Source organism: Hesperophylax consimilis, chromosome 10 (genome assembly GCF_061612785.1).
Source record: "Hesperophylax consimilis isolate HC1 chromosome 10, BYU_Hcon_1.0, whole genome shotgun sequence".
Taxonomy (NCBI): Eukaryota; Metazoa; Arthropoda; class Insecta; order Trichoptera; family Limnephilidae; genus Hesperophylax; species Hesperophylax consimilis.
In genome coordinates, this window is record NC_142845.1 from 15,995,724 (window position 1) to 16,017,498 (window position 21,775).

The following is a 21,775-nucleotide window of genomic DNA, read 5'->3' on the forward strand; positions in this document are numbered from 1 at the left end:
AAAAGCAAAAGATAATAACAATGGCAACGTTATTCGCCAACAAAACTCAATGAATAAATGCAGTTTTCACTAAAATCAAACAAAATGTGAGTGTATAAAAATTTAAAAAAAATTCGAATTCGTTTATTTGGAACATAACCTAAAAATTTTCTTGCGTAGAGATTTCAATGGTTTGAAACATTCAAGATGGATTGACATAGTTACACGTATTTGACAGTGTTTTAGAGTTTTCTGGTGAAGTGTTAAATGATGGACGCTCCTTCATTGCCACCATTAACTCGTCAATATCCCCAATGGAGTAGAACTGGAATGTTGAGGTTAGCTAACCCGAAAGAGTTCACAACCAGAATACGGGTATGCAATTTTCCTATACTTTTCTTATCTCATCCACAATCAAATCATTTGAAAGTTTACAAGCTTAGTGTAAAATTATAGATTTTAATTTATTTATTTCTTACATATTACTAATTTAATTACATATCAATAAGCGATGTATGGTTTTTGGGGTTGTCTAGTCTCGATCTCGAAAAAAAGAAGAAAAATGTTTCAATGGCTTTATTTGAATATCGATACAAATATTGTATGTAAGTAAGGCAAGATTGTACATTAAATCGAAAGTTCCTATAGCAATATTATATTTAATATTGATACTAATTACACCAAAAAATATGATGCCTTTTACTCAATCCAAATTGATTTGGAAAAGATCTCTTGCAATTCCTCCCTATCAGTCGGAAAATCTTTTGGTACTAATTAATGTTCTTACTAATAAATTGTTAAATTCATCATTTGAACTTTGTTATTTTTCGATAATTTGAATATCTATAAGTAACCTAGTTTCTCTCCAATTTTGCAATAAATCTAATAACAGGTTTTATCTGATTCCTCAGATCAAAACGTGATGAAGTAGCTGTCTGGATGGCTCCATTAAAACCGAAAAAGATGATCCAAAAATTTCTCACATCATTCAAAAAATTTTGCGTGTGACCTCAAAATAATCATCTCTCCCTTACAAAATTTTCTTTCACTAGACTCTAGAGTTCCCAAGGAGACAGGAGAGTTTTTCCCATTACCAAAGATTTCGTATATTGTCTCTTGACCCTTCAAAAAGACTTCCACTAGACCCAAAAAAGCTTTTCAAAATCTTCTACCAAGAGGCTCAAGGGTTTTTTCTTGCACGACCTTAAAAAAGTTTTCAGGTTTTCTCCCTTGGTTATCTTATCCCGATAAGAAGGCACAGAACCTCATTTTTTTCACTAGACTTATTACGAATAGGTTTTTACATTCCTTCGAGAGATTAGAGGGCCTTATGAATAAAGGTTTTCTTGTTTTCCCACCGTTCAAAAAGTCCCAATTCTTTTGATACATCATTTCCCTACAAAGCTAGTTCAATTGACCCAAAAATAAGTGCCGGCATCTACGACCTCTTTCTGCAGAATTAAAACCACATTATTAGCCGATAAGAAGCCATGGCTCAAGTCAAAAATGCGGAAGACATGAAAAGGATGTTCTCAAAAGTGTTGAACACGAACATTATCATCAAGGTAATGTGGCTAGCTTTACACGCAATATTGTAATTTGATACAAGTACCTACCTCAATTGCCTAGCATTCATTTTTACTACCCGTAGTGAAGGCATGCATGAAAATAAGCGGTGTATCGATTTAAAAACTGTGCGAGTACCTGCCTATTCGTATGTTGTAAGTGTGTGATTATTTTGGAGTAGGTACCTAACCCATGAAACATACCTAGGTACCTGCATAAATCATACATTACAGAGTATACCCTTAATTTGTTTTTTAATGGGGCATAGACTGTATGAAAATCCGGACAATACATTCACAAAGGAACTATTAACCTTTATATTGTCGAGTAAGCACAATTTCTGTTCAATACGTTCACGAAGCATGATATGGTACCATCACCATGAGTATTTTTTACATGGGTATTGTCACGCTGAACTTATGGGGTGCCATATGTGGAATTATCTACATATAAGTAAGTAAGTAGGTTTCTACTTACATACTTATCTAGATTTTATGTATCTCCAATATCTACGGCTCCCCCCCCCCTCCCCCTAGACTGCATAGACACGGTTGTAGGTCTTTATTAACCCACATGGTCTTGGTTTTAAATCATAAAATATGATTAGATGTATTTTATTTTATATCTGTAAATATTATATCTAATATGCAGCGATGAAATATTTACTGCACCTAAGTACAATAATTTACTTACATGAAAAACGTAAAACGGACTTCCGGAAGTTTTTCAGAATATCACGAGTTATGGCTCAAGTCCTCATTGACCAATTAATTCCATTTTTAGTGTCAAAAGTACACGCGGACTGCCAATGTACCTACCTATATTAAGCCCTCGCATTCCCAATTTCTAAAGAATTATCAAAATTTGAACAATTCATCAAATTTCAACGTTCATTTTCGGGTTCTGTGAAAGTCCTATTCAAGTTTTGTTATTATAATTATAATTGCAACAGAACTGAAATAATAACAGAACCTGAAAAATCTTTCACAGAACTTGAAAATTAACTTTGAAATTTGAAGAATTGTTCAAATTCTCCGAAACAACCCGCCCTTAATGTTTTTTAAGTTATAATATCTATACATTTTTAATGCTGAAATGGTAATTATATGAAATTCCCTCTATAGCAAAAATTGTAAAGCTCTGAAAATGATTAAAAACACGTTCGAGAGATTTTTGCTTTATTTCAAACGAGTCGTGTTTACTAAATATTTTCACCATTTAGGCTTAATTATTTTCGTTTTTTTTTTTTAAATATTAGCGCTTTCTTTAATATTCGTATTTATATAATATCTCCCTTCCAAACCATCTTTGAACGCTTACTAAGTGAGTTTTTCCAGGGCCGGCCCTAAGCGAAACAGCGCCTGGCGCGAGTAAAATTTTGACGCCCCTTTTCAAAACTAGTAAGTAGCCTAGGTAGATGATCACTGTAATCAATAATATTCGGATGATCTGTGTATTTGTTTAGCACCGTTTTTGTGAAAAATAATCTCAAGGTCGATGTGTTAGGACTGTTAGGTGTACCTAAGTCAATCCGCACGGGGCAAATGAAAAAAAAACATTTGGCAGCTCAACGACGCGAGCACAGTCATTCGCAAATCGCCTGCTCGTTTCAGTTGCCCATAGATATGTCAGTTTTCAAGAAATTGGCGATTTGTCCATGCCTCAAGAGCAGTCATATTGCGATATGTCCGAGCAGGAAAACTAACCTAACCTAACCTAACCCAACATTTTCTTTTTACAGTATTCCGCCTTCGCTGATAGTAATAATAAACAATGGCGGCTTCATCATTTTATTTTATTTTTAACACAATCTGATAGTGACAGATGACAGCTGAAATGTTTTTCTTCAATCTATGGTTAAACAAGCTTAGATAATTTGTAAAATCGTTAACTTGAGTTGCGCTGTGAGAGAAGCTCGACAACCAGTTTGCAACCGGCAGTTAGCAACCAGTTTCAGTTTAGTTTTAGTTGCCCCGTGAGCTGATTGAATAAGGTATTATCAGCGTCTTGGCGCCTTGACAATTCGGCGCCCGGAACGGACTGCTCCAATTGCGCCCGCACAGGGCCGGCCCTGAGTATTTCAATTCGAGATTTTCAATTTATTCTTCTTCAACAGACAATACTCGCTAGTGTTGCCATCGTAATACAATTTCTTATTTATTTCGTTGTCAATATCAGCTTGGTTATCGACACACCTGACGAGCGTAACCTTTCTAGAGAAATCGAAATAAAATCGTCGTCTGGAGAGTGTGAGACTATGGCACCCCCGTTTGGGGTATGTTGTGAGGTTGAAGGTTGTGGGGAGAGGAAAGAAAATGGAAAAGAGTAAGGTTGGGAATTATCTGGCTATACAGATCTGTTCACCAAACACGGCAAAAGTATTTCACGCAACGTTTCAACTCTGAATGGTGGTCTTACACCATGGCGACACTGAGACTATCTCCCTCTCTGGAACGTGCCGAAAATATTTTATAAAAAATTCTTTTAGATGAATAACTTGTGAAATGACTCAATTTCATAATATAAAATTTACGTGTGCACGCCGGGATTTAAACCTGGGACCTTCGGATTGCTAGTCGAGAGACTCATCTCATGATTACGGAGGCTGTATTCTACACAACATTCAACTTGATCTTTATTCCGAAGAGCCGAGTTCATTTCTTACAAAGTCGTACACGTGATTATAATTGAATCATCTTCTAGAAATCTATAAAATAATAATCACAATCTTTAATTTATTGAAATCATAGTTTTTAGGCAATCGTAATATTTAATATGATGGTATCAGTCATCAAAGTAATATCCAAGATTGCCGATAACGCGAACTATTTTTATTGCATTTACCGTAAATTATTTCATGAAATATTCACGAGTAATTTTGCTATCGCATGCACATTAGGGCGGAGTGAAAAAACTTTTTTTCAAATTTCGTGTTTCCTATATTACCAATGGGTGCCTTGGTAGTACCCTATAAAGTACACAAAATATCATCAAATTCCAACTTCATCTTCAGGTGGCGCACTGACCCTAAAGTTCTACAAAAAATTGTGTTTTTTCAGATTTTGTTAGTTAACAAGCACATCATCTAATCCAGCTTAAACGTCACAAAATGTATTTTAGTTTTAGCCATCTAACATACCCCTCTTCCCCCCACCCTTTGACACTATTTTGCGTAACAACAGCTGCAGTCAATCAGTAATTAACAGACATTAGCACGTTCGTTGGAACAGCTGCGAAAACTTGATTGTGATTTCTTTGTAATATGCCTAAAACAAGAAAAAATTCAATGTGTTCTATGTTTGGTGGCCCGGAAAAATTAAAAGACAACGTGTTGCCAACTTATTCGGATGTAATAAAGTATTATTTGTGGATTAGAAATGACTTGCAGTGGTTATCAAATGGAAACCAAGGCTTTGGAGCGTAGGCAATTACAACTGATGAGGCAAAATAAATTACTTCAAAAACCGACTGTTGAGAAACCTCTGAGCCCCTCACCAGAGACTTGAGAGACCTCAGATGATAGTGTAAGATTATCAGACAGCAATCAAGATCCAGTCTTTTATACACTTTTTCCGGCATACTCCACGTCATCCACATCAAAATCACAAACAAATCAGATGAGGCATCGATTAAAACATCTTGCCACTGCCTGTGACAGGACTGGTGTCTCCGACAGATCAGCATCAACCATCGCCAGTGCAGTTTTTCAAGATATTGGTTTTATTTCTAAACAAGATTTCTCAAAAGTAATAGATAGAAGTAAATTACGACGCGAGTGCCGAAAAGTTCGAGAAGAGTTGCAAAGAAGGGAGATTTCGAGCTTCGGGAGTTCTGACGGTAAAATAAGTGAGTTATATTTTGATGATCGGAAAGACAAGACCATTGTGCAGGAAAAACATGATAACAAGTACCACAGGAGACCATTACTGAAGAACATATTGTTTTGCTCTCCGAGCCAGATTCTCAGTACATTGGCCACGTCGCGCCTCCTTCTGGAACCGCTAATTCTATTAAGGATTCAATTGTAGAATTTTTAAATTTGCACTTCGGAGATTTATCGACCATTGTAGCCATTGGATGCGATGGAACGGCTGTAAACACGGGCTTCAAAAATGGAGCAATCGCATTGTTTGAAAGACATTTAAATAGACCATTACACTGGTTTATATGTTTGTTGCACGCCAACGAATTACCACTGCGTCATTTTTTTAATACTTTGGATGGCAGTACTTCAGGTCCCAATACGTTCGCAGGAGTCATTGGCAAGATGTTACAGCACTGTGAAGACCTCCCTGTGGTGAAATTTGATAAAATTACGACAGTCTTACCCGATATCGACGTGAAAATTCTAAGCAATGATCAAAAATATGTGTATGAAATTTGTCAAGCTGTAACACAAGGCAGCGTAAAAACTGATTTGGCTGATAAGCAACCAGGAAAGCAGGCACACTCTCGTTGGCTAACCTGTGCAAATAGAATATTGAGACTATATGTATCAACAAAGTTTCCAACTCATAGTCTGGTTGAGATTGCTACGTTTGTGATAAAAGTCTATGCGCCAATATGGTTCACGATAAAAACAAAACCTTCATGTAAAGATGGTCCGAAACATGTCCTTAGTATGATAAAAAGATGCTCTTATTTAAAATAAGAGCTGAAAACAATTGTTTTTCGAATAATCGAGCGGAACTCTTTCTTCGCTCATTCTGAAAATATTTTATTAGCGATGCTACAAGACGAAAGGCAGCATATAAAATAATTAGCAGTAAGAAGAATTCTTAAAGCCCGACAAAATGCAAAGGAGAAAAAAGTAAGGACATTCTTGACTCCAAAACTAAACTTCGAAGCCAACGATTATTATGATTTGATAAACTGGAAGACAGAAAAAATATTCGAGCCACCATTCACAAAAAAATACAGTGACAGTGAATTATGGGACAAAATTATGAGCGAAGATATAAATATCCGGATTGAAAATTTTCCATCACACACAGGCTGTGGAGAGAGGTTTGAAGCTGGTCACTGAAGCTAGCTTGGCTGTTTGCGGAAGTACAGCACGCGATGGAAATATTCGACGAAGAATAAAATCGAGAAAAGAAATGCCGAAATTCGTAACAAAATTACACTTTTCCTCTGGAATTCAGGGAGCTACCCCATACGCATATGACACGACTGAAGGCTGAAATGATTAAAAAAAATATATATTCTTAATGTTCCTTATATTTTAATGCAAATAATAAAGTTAAATATGATAAAAAATTTGTTTTAAATTTTTTTTAAATTTCTAGAATCGATCATTTTTTTTAAATTTCAGGTCCTCTGCGCCACCTGAAGATCATATGTCAAAAAAAAATAAAAAATATTTTTCAACAGCTATTTATCTACAGCAACATTAAATGATATAGGGTTTTTGAAATTCGAAGAAAAAATTTTTTCGACCTCTTTCACTCCGGGCTAATGCACATGTAGATTGTTGGTATGACAACTGTGTAGGAAATACCTACTTTTATTACAAAGTACATAAATAAAACACGAACTAATCCGATAATAAACGTTTTTTTCGGTTCCATGATAACTCCTCAAAATGTCAATTCAACATACCTATAAAAAGTGCTATAAAGTTATGAAACAAAAACTAGGTTAAATAATTACATATATAACCTAGTTTTTGTTTCATCACTTTTCATAACTTTATACCACTTTTTATAGGTGTGTTAAATAATTATATATGTAACCTAGTTTTTGTTTCATCACTTTTCATAACTTTATAGCACTTTTTATAGGTTTGTTGAATTGTCATTTTGATGAAACGGTCACCATTTTTTTCTTGTTTACAATCCATTCATTTTCAGGCTTAAAATCATTTTTACAGTTACCAATAATTCTATATATTTTTTTAAAATAATACCTTTTGAATTTTTTTGTGACTTTACTACCATACTAGGCCAAGGTTCGTAGAAAATATATAAAGTTAGCTCATTCAGGGGGTAGAGCGGTGATTGGCTAGATGGCCGTGACGTAGTTCGGAGCCCTTTTTCCACTGTGCGATTTGAATTTACTGCAATACATGTGGCGTCAAGTGACTTGCAATGTTTTATTTGTAATGGGTTGGTAATATTATAATAACTATTATTCTAAAACTAATGGTCGGAATGAAAGGAAAAAATTCCAGGAATATTAGCAGTGTTAGTTATGCTTTGATGATGTATAATCGAGGTTATTTATTAGCACCTTACATATTTACATATTGCCTTTGAAGATATTCAACATTTCACAAGGAAAATATTGAGAATATTATATTCATATATATAGTCGTACATGGTGGTAGATACTCTCAGCATCGCCTTGGTGAAAGTCGTAAAAGACCACCATTCGGAATCGAATGTATGGTAAATATATTTTATACGAACCTTGTTACTAGTCTAATGCGCGTATTATGGTAGTCGTATATGATTTAAATTTTTAATATTTTATAGAAAAAAATTATTAAACATGAGGAAAAAACATATTTGAAAATAAAAAAATTATAAAACCATTAAATTATAAAATTATAAATTACCAAAACATAAATATTAAAATTAATGATAAATGCGATATTTGAAAGAAAATAGAAATAAAAATCGAAATATTACGAAGTAAGATTAAAATTCGTCGCATTAAATAATACAAATTATTTCTTTAAAAAAAATAATGTTAATATAATAAAATCTAGAAGAGTATATTTTTATGATGACCGGATAACTCATTAAAATGACAATTCAACTCACCTATAAAAGTGCTATAAAGTTATGAAAAGTGATGAAACATCCACCCAGTGAGGCCAACATTACTGGAAAACTTTGAAATGTAAAAAATATTCTACCAAATAAAATAAATAAAAACTAGGTAAAAATAGTTACATATGTAACCTAGTTTTTGTTTCATCAAAAGGTGTTGAATTGTCATTTTGAGGAGTTATCACGGAACCCATGTTTAGGGGTCACATTGTCATACTGTAATGTAAACATTTATTTTGACTCGTCGTGTTCACTAGTCAGATTAAAAAATGTCTTAATTTTATTTAAAATGATTTTTTGACATATTTATTTAGATCATTACTTTTAAGTATATGTAAGACTAATTTTATTTTGTGTATTTCAAATATATATATATGTTACCAATAACAATAATATGTATATAATGTAGAATAAAAAAAATAGTCGAACAATTGACGATTATTGCTACCCGTCTCAGAACATACATCATCTAGTGAGGCGGGTAATTTGTTGTGCATTAATTTGTTTCTATATTTAACGCCAATAAACACTCGGGTTGCCATGAAGAACGGGTTGCTTCTACGACTCGTTCTTCAGTTCAACAACTCGGCTGTGGAACGATTTGCCGGCCTCTGTCTTTCCTCCCTCCCACTACACGGGTTTCTTCAAGACTCATGTTCTCTCCTTAAGACCCTCCACGCAGCATCCTAAAGATGACATTATTTTCCCCAGGACTTCTTGGGTGGAGTTAACGTAAACAAAAAATGAAAAAATTAATAACACAAATTACCTAATCAAAATATCGATTTCTCTAACCAAAAGTTAGGATAAAGTGTTGTAGCATTCATTACTGCTTCCAAAATAGATTTTTGTTCTAATTTTACTACCTGGTCAACTCCCAGTCCTGAATTATTTTCAAAATATATTTCAAAGTTCCACAGTTCACGGTGTAAATGATGTCACGAACTGAAAATACGTCGATCTACAAATTCCAGACATGGAAATCTGCCTAAATTCCATGATGCTTAAGTTCACAGTTACGGTGTTTTTACTTCATTCAATCAGATTTCTGTTAGTATAAGTTAACCTTTTTGTTGCCACATTAAAACTATAAAGTGAAATGTTATTTCAATATTATTATACATAAACATACATTCATTAGTTCCTTCATTACATTCCTGTCTTACCACTTTAAAATTGCTCGATTTTTCAGGACAAAAAATACAAAATGTCACGATATTATTCCTTGTTTAGTAAAAAAAAGTACAAAAAACCTTCCGTAAATACGTATTTTCAGTTTTTTTTTAAGTTACCTACATATTTTAATTTTAAATACTAATACAGAATAGGTAGGCACCTACTTAATCTTTTCAGTTCTGTAAATCACGAAAATTTAAAAAAAAAACTGCGTTCTTCGTACACATGACAAAAAAATATCTGTATATTATTTCGATCATATTCCCGTATAAATAATTTATTCTCGTATACATCGTATCTAGGTGACGCTAGACGTTTATGCATTATTTATCGATCAAATATGTATTTTTTAGTCAGGAAGGTAGAAGGTAGTACCTACCCGCCTGGTTAGGTGTATACTTATATACCCACTATATTTATTTACGCCGGCTACTAGAGGTTGTCACAATACGTCGCCCTGAGAAAATTTATTGCGGGGAAAAAGTCACCCCTAGGCGCATGCGCCTACACTCGAGACAGGGGTTTTCAATCATAAGTAAAAAATAAACTATCAATAAATTTATTTATTATAAACGAATCAATAGAATAATTCAGGAATTTTCTACCTGTATTTCAATAGAAGGTGCTCCGAGGAACTAACGTCATTGATTCGATCAACCTCGGATAACGGATGAAATTTAATGCACGAGAACAGTTCGTTTTCATAACTTTTTTCGTAGAACACAACAGCTCGATTGTTTTTTTTTTATTTATTTTTTATTTAGTACAATATTTTTTACATTTAAAAGTTTTCCAGTAATGTTGGCCTCACTGGCTGGCTTGCCCGTGCGGCCTTTATTTCTGAGGCCTTTATTGTCAGAATTACAACGTAGGTATCGTCAAGATTTATGTTTACTCCATGATTTCCTTCAAGAGACCCTTCGCAGAATCCTCAAAAAAGTGATACGTAGGCAATCCTTTTGACTTTATGTAGGTCCGAAGACTGCAAAGGCTGCGAGCTCTTTTAAAAATAAATTCTTATCAAACGTCAGAATTATTTTAAAATCTATTTATTAATGATAATAATAAGGTAACTAAGTTTCATTGAATCAATGAAGTTAGTTTTTCAGAGCACCTTCTATTAAAATACAGGTAGAATATTGCTGAATTATTGCCTGGATTTGCTTTCGTTACTATTCACCCATGAACGTATGAAAGTCTATTTTGTTATTTCAGTGTACGAAAGTGCTTTCTATTATGTAGATAGATAACTTAACCTTTTTACTTTGTGCATGAAAACAACCTGAAAACATTATAAAATTTTGTTATATTTCTTTAGATGAGTGTCTATAATATGTATTCCTACACAGTGTGTTTTTTATGAAGATTTGAATTGTTTACTGTTAGATAGTTATTTTTAAAGAATAAATAATAAATCTTAAATATACACTGCACGCTTCAACTCACCAGACACGCTTTCTTGCTTTTCTTTGAGTTTCTTTCTGACAGTATAGGTAGGTAGAATATTTAAATAGGTAATATTACATTTGCTTATAACATGTGTAGGTACATCACAAACAAGAGCATTAGAAATTTAGAAAACAACTGTTTCTACCATCGAGACAAGTTGCATGGAATAATAATTTATACAAAAATATACTGATAAGAAATGCGGATTGCCTGCGATTGAACACACTATTTGTAAAATTTAGCATGTAGATAGGTACTAGATTTCGGTAAATGCAATTTCTTCCGCGTCTGGTTTGCGACCCTCTTTTCTTTACCCCTACCAAGTACCGCGCTTTTCTTCAACACGACCACAGATCAATAATCGTGTCGCCGGCTCTGTTTAGCTCGGTATCTACCGTTGCGCGTGTTTTATCCACTATTTATCCACCTTCGATACTGCTCTAATAGAGATTAAAAGCGAATTAACATCACCAGTTCCTATCCCGGCACGCGGTGCAATCACCAGTGCACTATCCGGTACACAAACCGAACGATGAGGTCAGGGCGCGGATACCCTATTATTATACCTTTCTGGCGACGTCGCGGCTAAAAGGAGAGGAGTAAAAAATAATCACAAACGTCTCGACATAAATATAAGTTTATTTTAAGTAATGACATCAGTATCAGTGAGTAATATCTAAGTAAATAAATGCTGGCGTGTTTGTTGTAAGCTCACCAATATGAAACAGGTCGCCCAGTGTGCGGCCAGGATTATCGAGTGACGGATGACGTCATGATCATTAGTTTTATTATTATTATTTTTATTGTGTTCCTTTGACTGTTTTTTTAATTTTTTTTACGTTTTTTGCGAATGTTATTGTAGTGTTTTTATTTGTATTGTTGCGTCTAGTCGAATTTACAAAAGTGGTTTGTAATAGGAGCGAAGGTCGATTGTTTATAATTTTAATGATCAATGAAAATTCGTGTCCGGGAGAAATTATTGTCTTTTTTTATATTTATGAATACATTTACAAGTACGAGGTTGTAGGTATTTTGTCTTACGTGAGTAGGCACAACTGCACAATTTGTGAACGGTATCAATCATTGAACAGAGCTCAATTTTTTCTTTCTTTACATAGGTACATTTATGTTTTATGATGATTAGCCACTAATTTTAATAAACAAACAAGTCACTAAAAACAAACGTTAAAATTCTAACGTTTGTATTAATTCATTGAGTATATTGATTTTTTGTGCAAAATAGAGTAAAATTGTATCCTTTTTATGTTTATGGTGTTTCGGAGTGCGTTTGTAAAACTGTGCATTAAAACAGGTGATTTATTATCAATTATATCAATACATTCCCATTGTATTCAGGAAAGTAGGATTGGAATAGATAGAACGCTAAGTGTCTCTAAAATCGAGTCAACATATGCGTATATTTCCCGGCTTCTGGCCTTAAATATAACTGCACACCAAATTTTAATTTTAGACTGAATTCATGTGGTTGTAATATTAAATATAATTTACTTCAAGTATTATTTAGAATCATCGTTGTAATTTTCTCCAACTACGAAATTAGAGAACGTAATATTTTGGCCGTGAAAAACAGAGTGGAACATAGTAGTGGCGTTTCAATTATTCTGAAAATTAATTATCTTGTTTTTTTTATTATTAGTTGCCTTTAGATGAGCCTCACAACAAACGAGCCGCCCCCAACTAGCAAATAAATGATTTAGCAATCAAAAGGGCAAACTAAAGTGTTTGGAATCATTTGTGACTATAATAGTGCATTCGGACCTTCCCATCAATGTTCAAGTATTTGTTAACTTACTTGCTAATTGGGAGCGGCTCAAGTTTGTTATGCTGCCCGTTTGGAGGCAACTATTGACGCATGGCGAATCAACAATAAGACGCAACAACATTAGTCACCTATTAGTCGTTTAAGTTGTTAAAATTAACATGATATATTTATACTTATTGAATGATTTCATTTTGTGCACTCTCCTTGAGGTTGCATATCGTCAAGACAGTTCTGCCATGATCCATGATGATTACAAGGGTGTATATTTTAATTTGTTGCACTCTCCTGTTTGAAGTTGCCTACATGATGATACTACAGGGGTGAAAAAAAATAGTGTGTCGGTTTTCCAATTTCTTTGTCTATCGAAATCTGAGAACTCTTCTCATTGGGGTCTTTCTTGGGCCTTTTCGATGTCGATCATCTTCCAAATAATTATATTTTACAATCAGTAACACCTTTTCATAATGGATTGCATTCTACTACTAGTACCTACTTCCTATGTAAAAGGCACAGCTTTTTAGAACACCTGTTATTTAGCACTCACGTTTTGTCTCAGAGTGGGGTCGTACGTGAGGTCACCGTTCTAGTATCTTCTTTCTTTTTCGTTTTCATATAAGACGTGTGATAATGAATAGGACGATTGTCGATGACGTACGTACGACCTCTCTTTGGAGCTATTTTAAAACATCTTTGTCTGGGTTCGTAGGTTTTGAGTTTTATTCTGAAGTACCTACTTACAGTATTTAATTTTAGGGATAGGTAATATAGATGTAACAGTCGGGGTATGTGGTGATGCTAAAGCAAATGACAAAGTCATTATCTTTTGTTTCGTCAACAATATTAACATCCTTATAATATTGTTGATGGTCGGTGGCCGAGTTGACATCGCGTTTGGATCCCACCCAGGCGTAGTGTGTTCAATTCCTCGGCTGGCTAAGTCATCCATCACAACACAAGCAACATTTTCAGCTTACTGTGGTGGTAGTAGGAGATTTTCAAATATTGTCAGGTTATTCGTAACCCGGGAATGTTTGTCTTTCTTTTTAAAAAAAAATAATATAATGATATTATTTGCACACATCCTAGTTTTTAAAAAGTGACGGATAACCGCGAAATGTCAGCTATTTTTCTCGTAATGTTTGCGCGTATATTGTATGTGTCGTGCATTTTATTGTCAAGCTCCAGCCCCCGGGTAACTGCCCCGCGGCATAGACTGCCCAAATTGTCGCTACGCCACTGGTAATGTAGGACTCCCACTATTCCCACACTCTGGGCATATAATTTTTCTACAATAGGAAATGTCCTTTGCTTGTTTTAGATTATTAATCATTAATGTCATTTTTCATTGACACTAGTTCTTATACGGAAGACTCGTTTTTCTAGGCAGGTGTTTCAAGCCCTAACACGGCTAATGGAAAAATAGGTATCTTATAAAAATATACACCAATCACTTTATTATTGACTAAGAATAATATTACAACATTGTTTTCATCGGATATTATTGATTTTTAATGAAATCTTGCGACAGCTGTTGTTAATCCTGTTTTAAAGGTCAGAGAATGGCGGCCACGACGACACATAATCCCATTAAAAGCAGAATTTTTAATGGATTCTACAAATAAAAAGCCGCAAATTTGTTGAATAGTGAGTTCCGATGTCGTGAAAATTGTACAGTTTTTTTTTCTTCCTGGAAATGCTAGGTTAACGCAACTGTTTTAAGTTTCTAATGTCATTTACATCGTGAGTTAAGCTTTGAAAACCATATTTTCCATTAAGAAGAAAATAAGGTTTAAATCTTCCGAGAGAAAAAAATTACACCTGGGAGACACAAAGCTGTAAAGCTACATAGGTACGTATTTATATGTCTAGGTACTAGGTATATATTTTAATACGTAATTAGTATAGTATTTAATACATCTTTGAGCTGTGGAAGGAGAAACGGGAAGCGGAAACCCACCGAGGAATGTTTCAGATAACAACTTTAATCTTAGTGACTCAGCTTTATATACATATCACATACCTATCTACTGTACAATCGTAATAATATGTACAAGTATTCAATATATAATAATATGGTATAGGTTCGTCATTTTTTTTACCTATTCGCTTATTCAACAAGATGTCCCCGTAATAGGAACATGACTCGTGTTTCCTTTCGCTGATTTTTCTTTCTGGGTTACGCAGGCAGAAATAATACGATGCGCTTTAGATTTCCGGAACACGTAGGTAGGTACTCGTAAATAAAATTGAACTAGATAATTCAAGGTGTTCGATATTCGAAACGGCAAATAATTTGATGATCCCATCACTAGATTTAAAATGCGTTTCCTGAGAGTTTATTATCCCAGTCCATCCCAGTCGATTTAGGTAGCTACTTGAGTCCGCGATGAATTTCGATTATTTGAGCACTGGACAGTCCAGTCAGCCGGCTTTGTTTATGTACCTATCATTATTTGGCGTCCAACAACCTTGCTGAATCACGGTCATCTTGGCGGGCTGGAAGGCTGAATGCGCGGGCGGATTAAATGTGCCACGGCGAAAAGTACTTACCTACGCACGATAATAATATCATGACAATACGAAACAAAGAGAATCTAAATGGGATTTCAATACCTTTTATATGTTGACATTTTTTCATATTGCCATCTAGCGACATAAAATTTAACTCACGAATTTGGAATGGAACCTTGCAGAATTTTCTCTTTTTCGAGAATTTTATTTGTAGTTATCTTTCGTGCCGCAGGAATATAAAGAAATATTTTTCAGCAGACTTTCAAATTTTGAAATATTTATGCCCATATCTCTCAACATTGCATTTTTATCAAATGAATAATTGATGATTAAGATCGATATAAAAACAATAAGATTAACATTATCACGAATGTATCAAAATTAGAGAGACAAAATCAGTATAAGAAAATTGCGATAGATATAAGATGAATTTGATTTTTCGGAAATGCGCGTTCATACTATGTGCTAGCCGCCTGAGAATCTAGTAAGATTCACGACAGAATACACGATTTCAATTAGGTCATGTCGTGGAATCTGTTTCGTATGAAGCAATCGTATCATATTTGTATAACGGTATTGCATTTGACCTGTAAATATTAATTATGTCGTCAGATCTGTCGTGGAGATTTGCGTTCAAAGCATGAATTCCAAAATTTAAATAATAGGGTGGTTAGACGAATTATGAACATAGAACACTTAAAATAATAATTAAATAATATTATTATTTTTAGTGTATTAAGACTAAGGACGGGTTGTTTCGGAGAATTTGAACAATTCATCAAATTTCAACGTTCATTTTCGGGTTCTGTGAAAGACTTATTCAAGTTCTGTTATTATATCATTGTAGGCTAGTTGCTTGACAAAACTGAATCAAAAACAGAACTTGAGAAAATCTTTCACAGAACTTGAAAATGAACGTTGAAATTTGATGAATTGTTCAAATTCTCCGAAACAACCCGTCCTAAGACTGATAATTTTTTGTCACACGAATAATTTGACATCGTGAACTCAAGATGCAATGTTTGTTACATATTTTGTATTGATCGGAAGTGGCATATGATTAAACATTCCAAAAAACATTCTCAAAGTAAAATGGCGTAGTTAATTATTATTCAGTTTTTAAAGTAATTAAGTTCCGTTAAGAGGAAGCTACAAGCCAAAAGCGATTTCAAACACAAATCTGGATTTTATTTATTTTCTAAATAATTTTATAAGAAAGCAAAAACATTAATCAAGTGAAACTGTCACAGATAATCTTAGCTATAATACTGTATTTTTATACATTTCTATTGAAAACATTTTTTTTAGTTGTTACATTTATATTTTTACTGAGTAATTTATTATTTTATTTGTATTCTACTCAAGCGAAACGATAGAAAAACCTTTAATTTATCTAAAGCATATTTTTGGTATTCATAATGTACACCAATTTGTTATAAAGATTAATCAAAATGGTGATTTAGCATTTAGCTTCGCTTTAACTCGATAGTGTTCCTTTTCTTCTGTCTATAAATTTGTTTATGCGTTCCGTTTCCGTTTTCGAAAATCTTCTGGATACACTTTATTCAAGCCTTAATTTGTGACTAGATTTGACTATGGTTCACTAAAGTTTATTTTTTCAAATGTGAAATCTTCAGGATTATTATTTATTAGAATTTTACAATATTGACCTACCTGACTGAAGAAAGTTTGAAAAAATAATTGATATTGACGTTTCTTTGAATATATTGTATAATTTCCTAATTGAAATTTAAAAATATATATATAGTTATACAAGTAGGTAGGTTTAAGTATCTACTTACAAATCTTATGATTTCAGGGGAAATTCTGGTTCGGTACATATTAAATAAGAGTAAATGACAAACATATTTTTGGACGCGAGATCTACTGTTCACAAAACTACTATTTTATTAAAGGTTTCCAAGTAAAGTAATAAATTATAAATTAAATTTTCCTTTGAAATAAGTAGCCGTAAAGGTCACATTTTAGGCTCTCTTCCTACCCGACCAAAGATGCACGATTTAATAATTTTCTTCCATAACTGGTGCATCTAACCTTATCGTGCATCTCCCTCCCGCAGCTTTGTTTTACCGCCACCCGATGAATCAGCCGCGGTTCGTTCTCCGTTTGAAAATAAATGCAATGTCATAATATAATTATTTTACCGCCAACGGGCGCTGTTTTTGCACGGCCTGTGTCAGTTTTGTTGTGGTAGTCCGCGGTGTGCCCTGTGCACGCGAAACGTAGTGTCAAAGAAGTAAACATTCCTTTTAATTTAATATTTACAGTAATACAATTTGTTTACAATTTATTATAGTTCAGCAGTTAATAATAATAATGGTAAATATTTACCTACGACTACCGTTTTTACTACTACAAAAAATTGCCCCTTTAATAACGCCTGCTCGCGTCCCCTTTAGAGTTATATCCCAGTTTTCAAGTAGTTTGTGGGCTACGCTAGGTTTGTATAGACTGGTTTGTGATTTAATTCTACCTAATCCAACCTAACCTAACATGTACGGAATATTTTCTCAAACGGTAATCGTAGGTAAATAATTACCATAATAATATTTGAAGTTTCGCGTATTCGACGCTATGATTTTAGAATGTGTTTTCGATTTAGTTTTCCGCTAGACGTACACTTTCATTTTACGAGTCATCGTTGAATGATAATTAGTTTATGGTTTACTTGTTTTATAGAATAATGTGGTTAGATAATTGACGAAGGCACATCACAATACATTTCGACTATTTCTTCAATTCTTTTACGAACAACATATTAATGTTACTTTCTTTGTCTGCCGATGTAACTAATAAACAATTAAGACATTGTAATGAAAATTTAAGCACCTGCTCATTACTTTCCCACTAACAAAAATCAAAATGCTTTATTTTCTTATTATATTTATATAATAAGCAAAAAAAATGTTGCATTGTATAGTCCTAAGAATATTGTAAAAATATACTGGTAATGTTCTGGGTGAGTACGCATTTTTCACGATGACATCAGCCCCGATGTTGACATTGTATTGAGCTTAGAAACGTCGGCCGTGCAAGGGCAAAGCTCATTGAGCACAATACCCCCGATAACAAAAGCGAGGAGATTTCATCTTACAATCTTGTATGAAACATTTTCTTTATTATTATATTTTTATGAGTTATTTTTATTCTCATGATTTTTTTTTTTGATAAGTTTTTACACTTTGTCAACTACGTTTTATTTTGATCCAAATCACGCAATCAACACGTTTAACGACGTTCTTTTGTTTTTCAAACAATAAGGAAATGTATTTGTTTTATAAAACAAAATACGACATAATTATTTATAAACTTTTGATTAATAAATACGGCGTTCTTTTGTTTTTCAAACATTAAGGAAATGTCTTTTTGTTTCATAAAACAAAAGACTACATTATTATTTATAAACTTCTGTTTTATTTACGTTTATCAGTAGGTACCTACCTACCCAAGGCATTTAGTAATATTACGATCAGAATGTTTTGGGAATCAATAATTTTAGATGACTTAACAGTGTCAAGTACCTACCCACTCAGCAGTGGCGGTTCGTGACTTTTAAGTGGGCTAAAGTGTTCCCCACCCTAAAAGAAAATTATATTTGAAAAAAAAAACTTATCATTTTCAGCTACAATAAAATCAATAAAATTGCGGTTTTCAACAAACACTTTAGCTCACTTAACATTCACGAACCGCCACTGCTACTCGGTACTTTTCTTTATTTATTTATTTACGCCCCAGTGGGCTTTTACATGAAGTAAATGTAAATTTAATTAATACAGTTGTGTTAACTAGGTGTTTGTTGTACATTGTAACAATGGTAAAGCAAGTACATGGTATTGATTTATGAAATAAATAAAGTTGCAAAACGTTTATGTAAAGTACATTCGAAATAATATAGACAAATCAAAAAAAATTAACTAATCAAATTAAATTGTGTAAATTATAAAAGTAATTAATTTTTTCTAAATATATACAAATGTGAAGTGGTAAACTCGTACAATTCTAAAAAGTAATTTTGAATTATTTCTTTTCATCACTAATACGGAATCTTTAAATATGTGTCCAACATTCCCAAATCTATTACCAAAATTGACGAAGAAAAAATGTAGTACTTTGTCTCTTATTTTATATAATAATAATAATATTTGGATGACTTGTATAGCGCCCTTTTTGTGCAAAATCACCTTTCTAGCTACATATCATTTTATTTAGGCGAGAATTTCAGGGCTGTCTATATAATAATTAATAATTTTACTTAATAGAACAAGGTCAGAAATAATCTGCATATCTGCCACCTTTCTATATCGTTGAAATGTATTTTATAGAATAGGCGAATTATACTTTACCTGACTTCTTACTAAAGAAGTGTAGAAAGTCTTCAAGCATTCTGGTGACTTGAAAAGTGACTACTAGCAAGCATTTAAAAAAATTTCATTTGGTTGTTTCAAATACGTTATAATAATCATTAACCTACATACCGTGTGTAAATAATTAATGGCCAGTATAAATAATAACGGTAGGAACATAAATTATTATCAAAAACATTACAGTGGTGTAACCATTGCTATTGTTCGTAAAAATATAAATATTAGAAAACTATAGGAATTCGCGGTCTGCCTATTCGACTATTCGCTATAATATTTAATCTTGATTGTTAGCTATCACAAAAATTCCTTGTTTACTGATAAATGAAATCTTTAATACGGAGTCATAGCTTTATTGTTTCTATACAGGGTGTTCGGGGGAAAGGTGCACAAACTTTGGAAGGTGATTCTTACATGACAGTAGAAGTAAAAATATACATAACTTCTTTCGAAACTCCATTGTTTTTTCCCCGTACAATCAATTCAAATTTTGTACCAGAAAAGTAAGTTAAAACGTCGAAATTTCGACAAAAGTCACACATCTTTTTTACTTGTACTATCACGTAGAATCACCTCCCAAAGTTTGTGCGCCTTGCCGGAAAACCTTTGTATATTATTTTAGGGTAAAATTCGGTTTATGGGAGTCACTCGAATAACCGAAATTGAACTTGATTTAGACTAATTTAGGGCTGGGGAATCCGAATCTGTAAGAATTAGGTGGGGGTCGGCACTATTAACTGAGTTATAGGGTTTTGAAATTTCGTACGCGATACATAGAAACCATGGTTTATTTATCAATTATGACATAAGAAAATCAAATTAGTGACGATTTATTAGTCTCACATTTCAGTGCCAACCAAAAAATAAAAAGTGTTGCCATATAATAATAATATCAATGCATGGATGTATTTTATTTTAATTTAATTTTGTTTTATGCCCAGCTGGGCTTTTACATGGATTATGATAAGAGAATATACCTCGTGAGCTATCGAAAATTATGCCCATAGTTTTTAAAGCATGAAATAACGTTAAACTGATAAACTAAATATGAAACAATCTAAGTTAAACATAAAATAAAATAGAAACTAAAACAATACTGCATTTATGACAAATCACTAAAACAATGTTACCAATGCTACAATAATTTGCACGATTCAACAAAGTGCTGGTATAGATTATGCTTAACGAAGTCAGTAAATATATTAATAGTACCCCCAAACTGGTTGCCCAGATCATGCATACCATTGGTTAGTTTTAGTACTAATGAATTAAGGTTAGTAATTTTATTAAATTTTATATATCTACACTTCAAAAAAGCTAATTGCAATTTTATCCGTTTGCCCAGAAAGTTTTATGTGACAGTTTTGAAGTGCTGTGAATTTGAAAAAATTGTTAGAAACAATAAAGTTACAAGAATAATTAAATTCAGTTAAAATGACTTCAAAGGTGCTAGTTCAAATGCCGGCAGTGCCACCTTTCGCACAAGTTAACAATGTAAGTATTATTTGCACGATTTTTTTTATTCATATCTAGGTACCTACCATTGCATTGGAAGCAGATACTTACTTTAAATCTTGTTAAAGTGTGGCAACACTCTCAATATTCTCTGATATTTAAAAAAAAGGTGCATATTTTCCCACCAAAAATAATATCTATAGTAACGAGTGGCGTCACCCCTGACTATACAGATTGGTTTGAGCATCTCTGTCCTAGCAGTCAGCAGTCAGGGGATTCGTCTCTTTTGGCCACCTGCATAGATAAGTTAGTAGATCTGTGTGATGGATTTGTTTGGCTTGTACAATTTTACTAGTTTATTTTTTAAGTAATTTTTAGCATGATGCCATTTTTGGTAAAAAATTGTCTATGAATGTACTGCTCGGTGCTAGCCCAGTTTTCATAAAAAGTAAAAGGAAACATATCTTTACATACACGCTATAAAATAATGAACCTAAACACAAAAACTATTTAAAACAATGTTATGTAGCAGAGGCGGCCCGTGACTGTAATTACCAGCAGTGCATTTCACTTTTAAAATGTACCTAGTCTGTAATTTAGGTGGAGCAAATTAATGAATGGGAACACCTACTGCAATTCATTCTATCTTCTAAGTTATATTTGTAAAATAACTGATTAAATAATACAAAATTATCTCG

The 21,775-nt window shown here is 33.2% G+C and overlaps 1 protein-coding gene across 8 annotated transcripts in view; it reads left to right on the forward strand.

Moving 5' to 3' along the window:
* LOC149420366 (uncharacterized) overlaps positions 1-21,775 on the forward strand; it is a 36,021-nt gene continuing 14,246 nt past the window's right edge. Inside the window, exons 1-2 of one of the 8 annotated variants that reach the window (XM_089636646.1) lie at positions 11,322-11,611; positions 20,968-21,116. In XM_089636646.1, the coding sequence (XP_089492772.1) occupies positions 21,057-21,116 (60 nt within the window). In that variant the 5' untranslated portion in view covers positions 11,322-11,611; positions 20,968-21,056. Of the gene's footprint in view, positions 355-11,321; positions 11,612-17,394; positions 17,498-17,801; positions 17,849-20,967; positions 21,117-21,775 lie in introns of those variants that run through there. The other 7 variants (XM_089636645.1, XM_089636647.1, XM_089636649.1 and 4 more) reach the window with 7 other exon arrangements.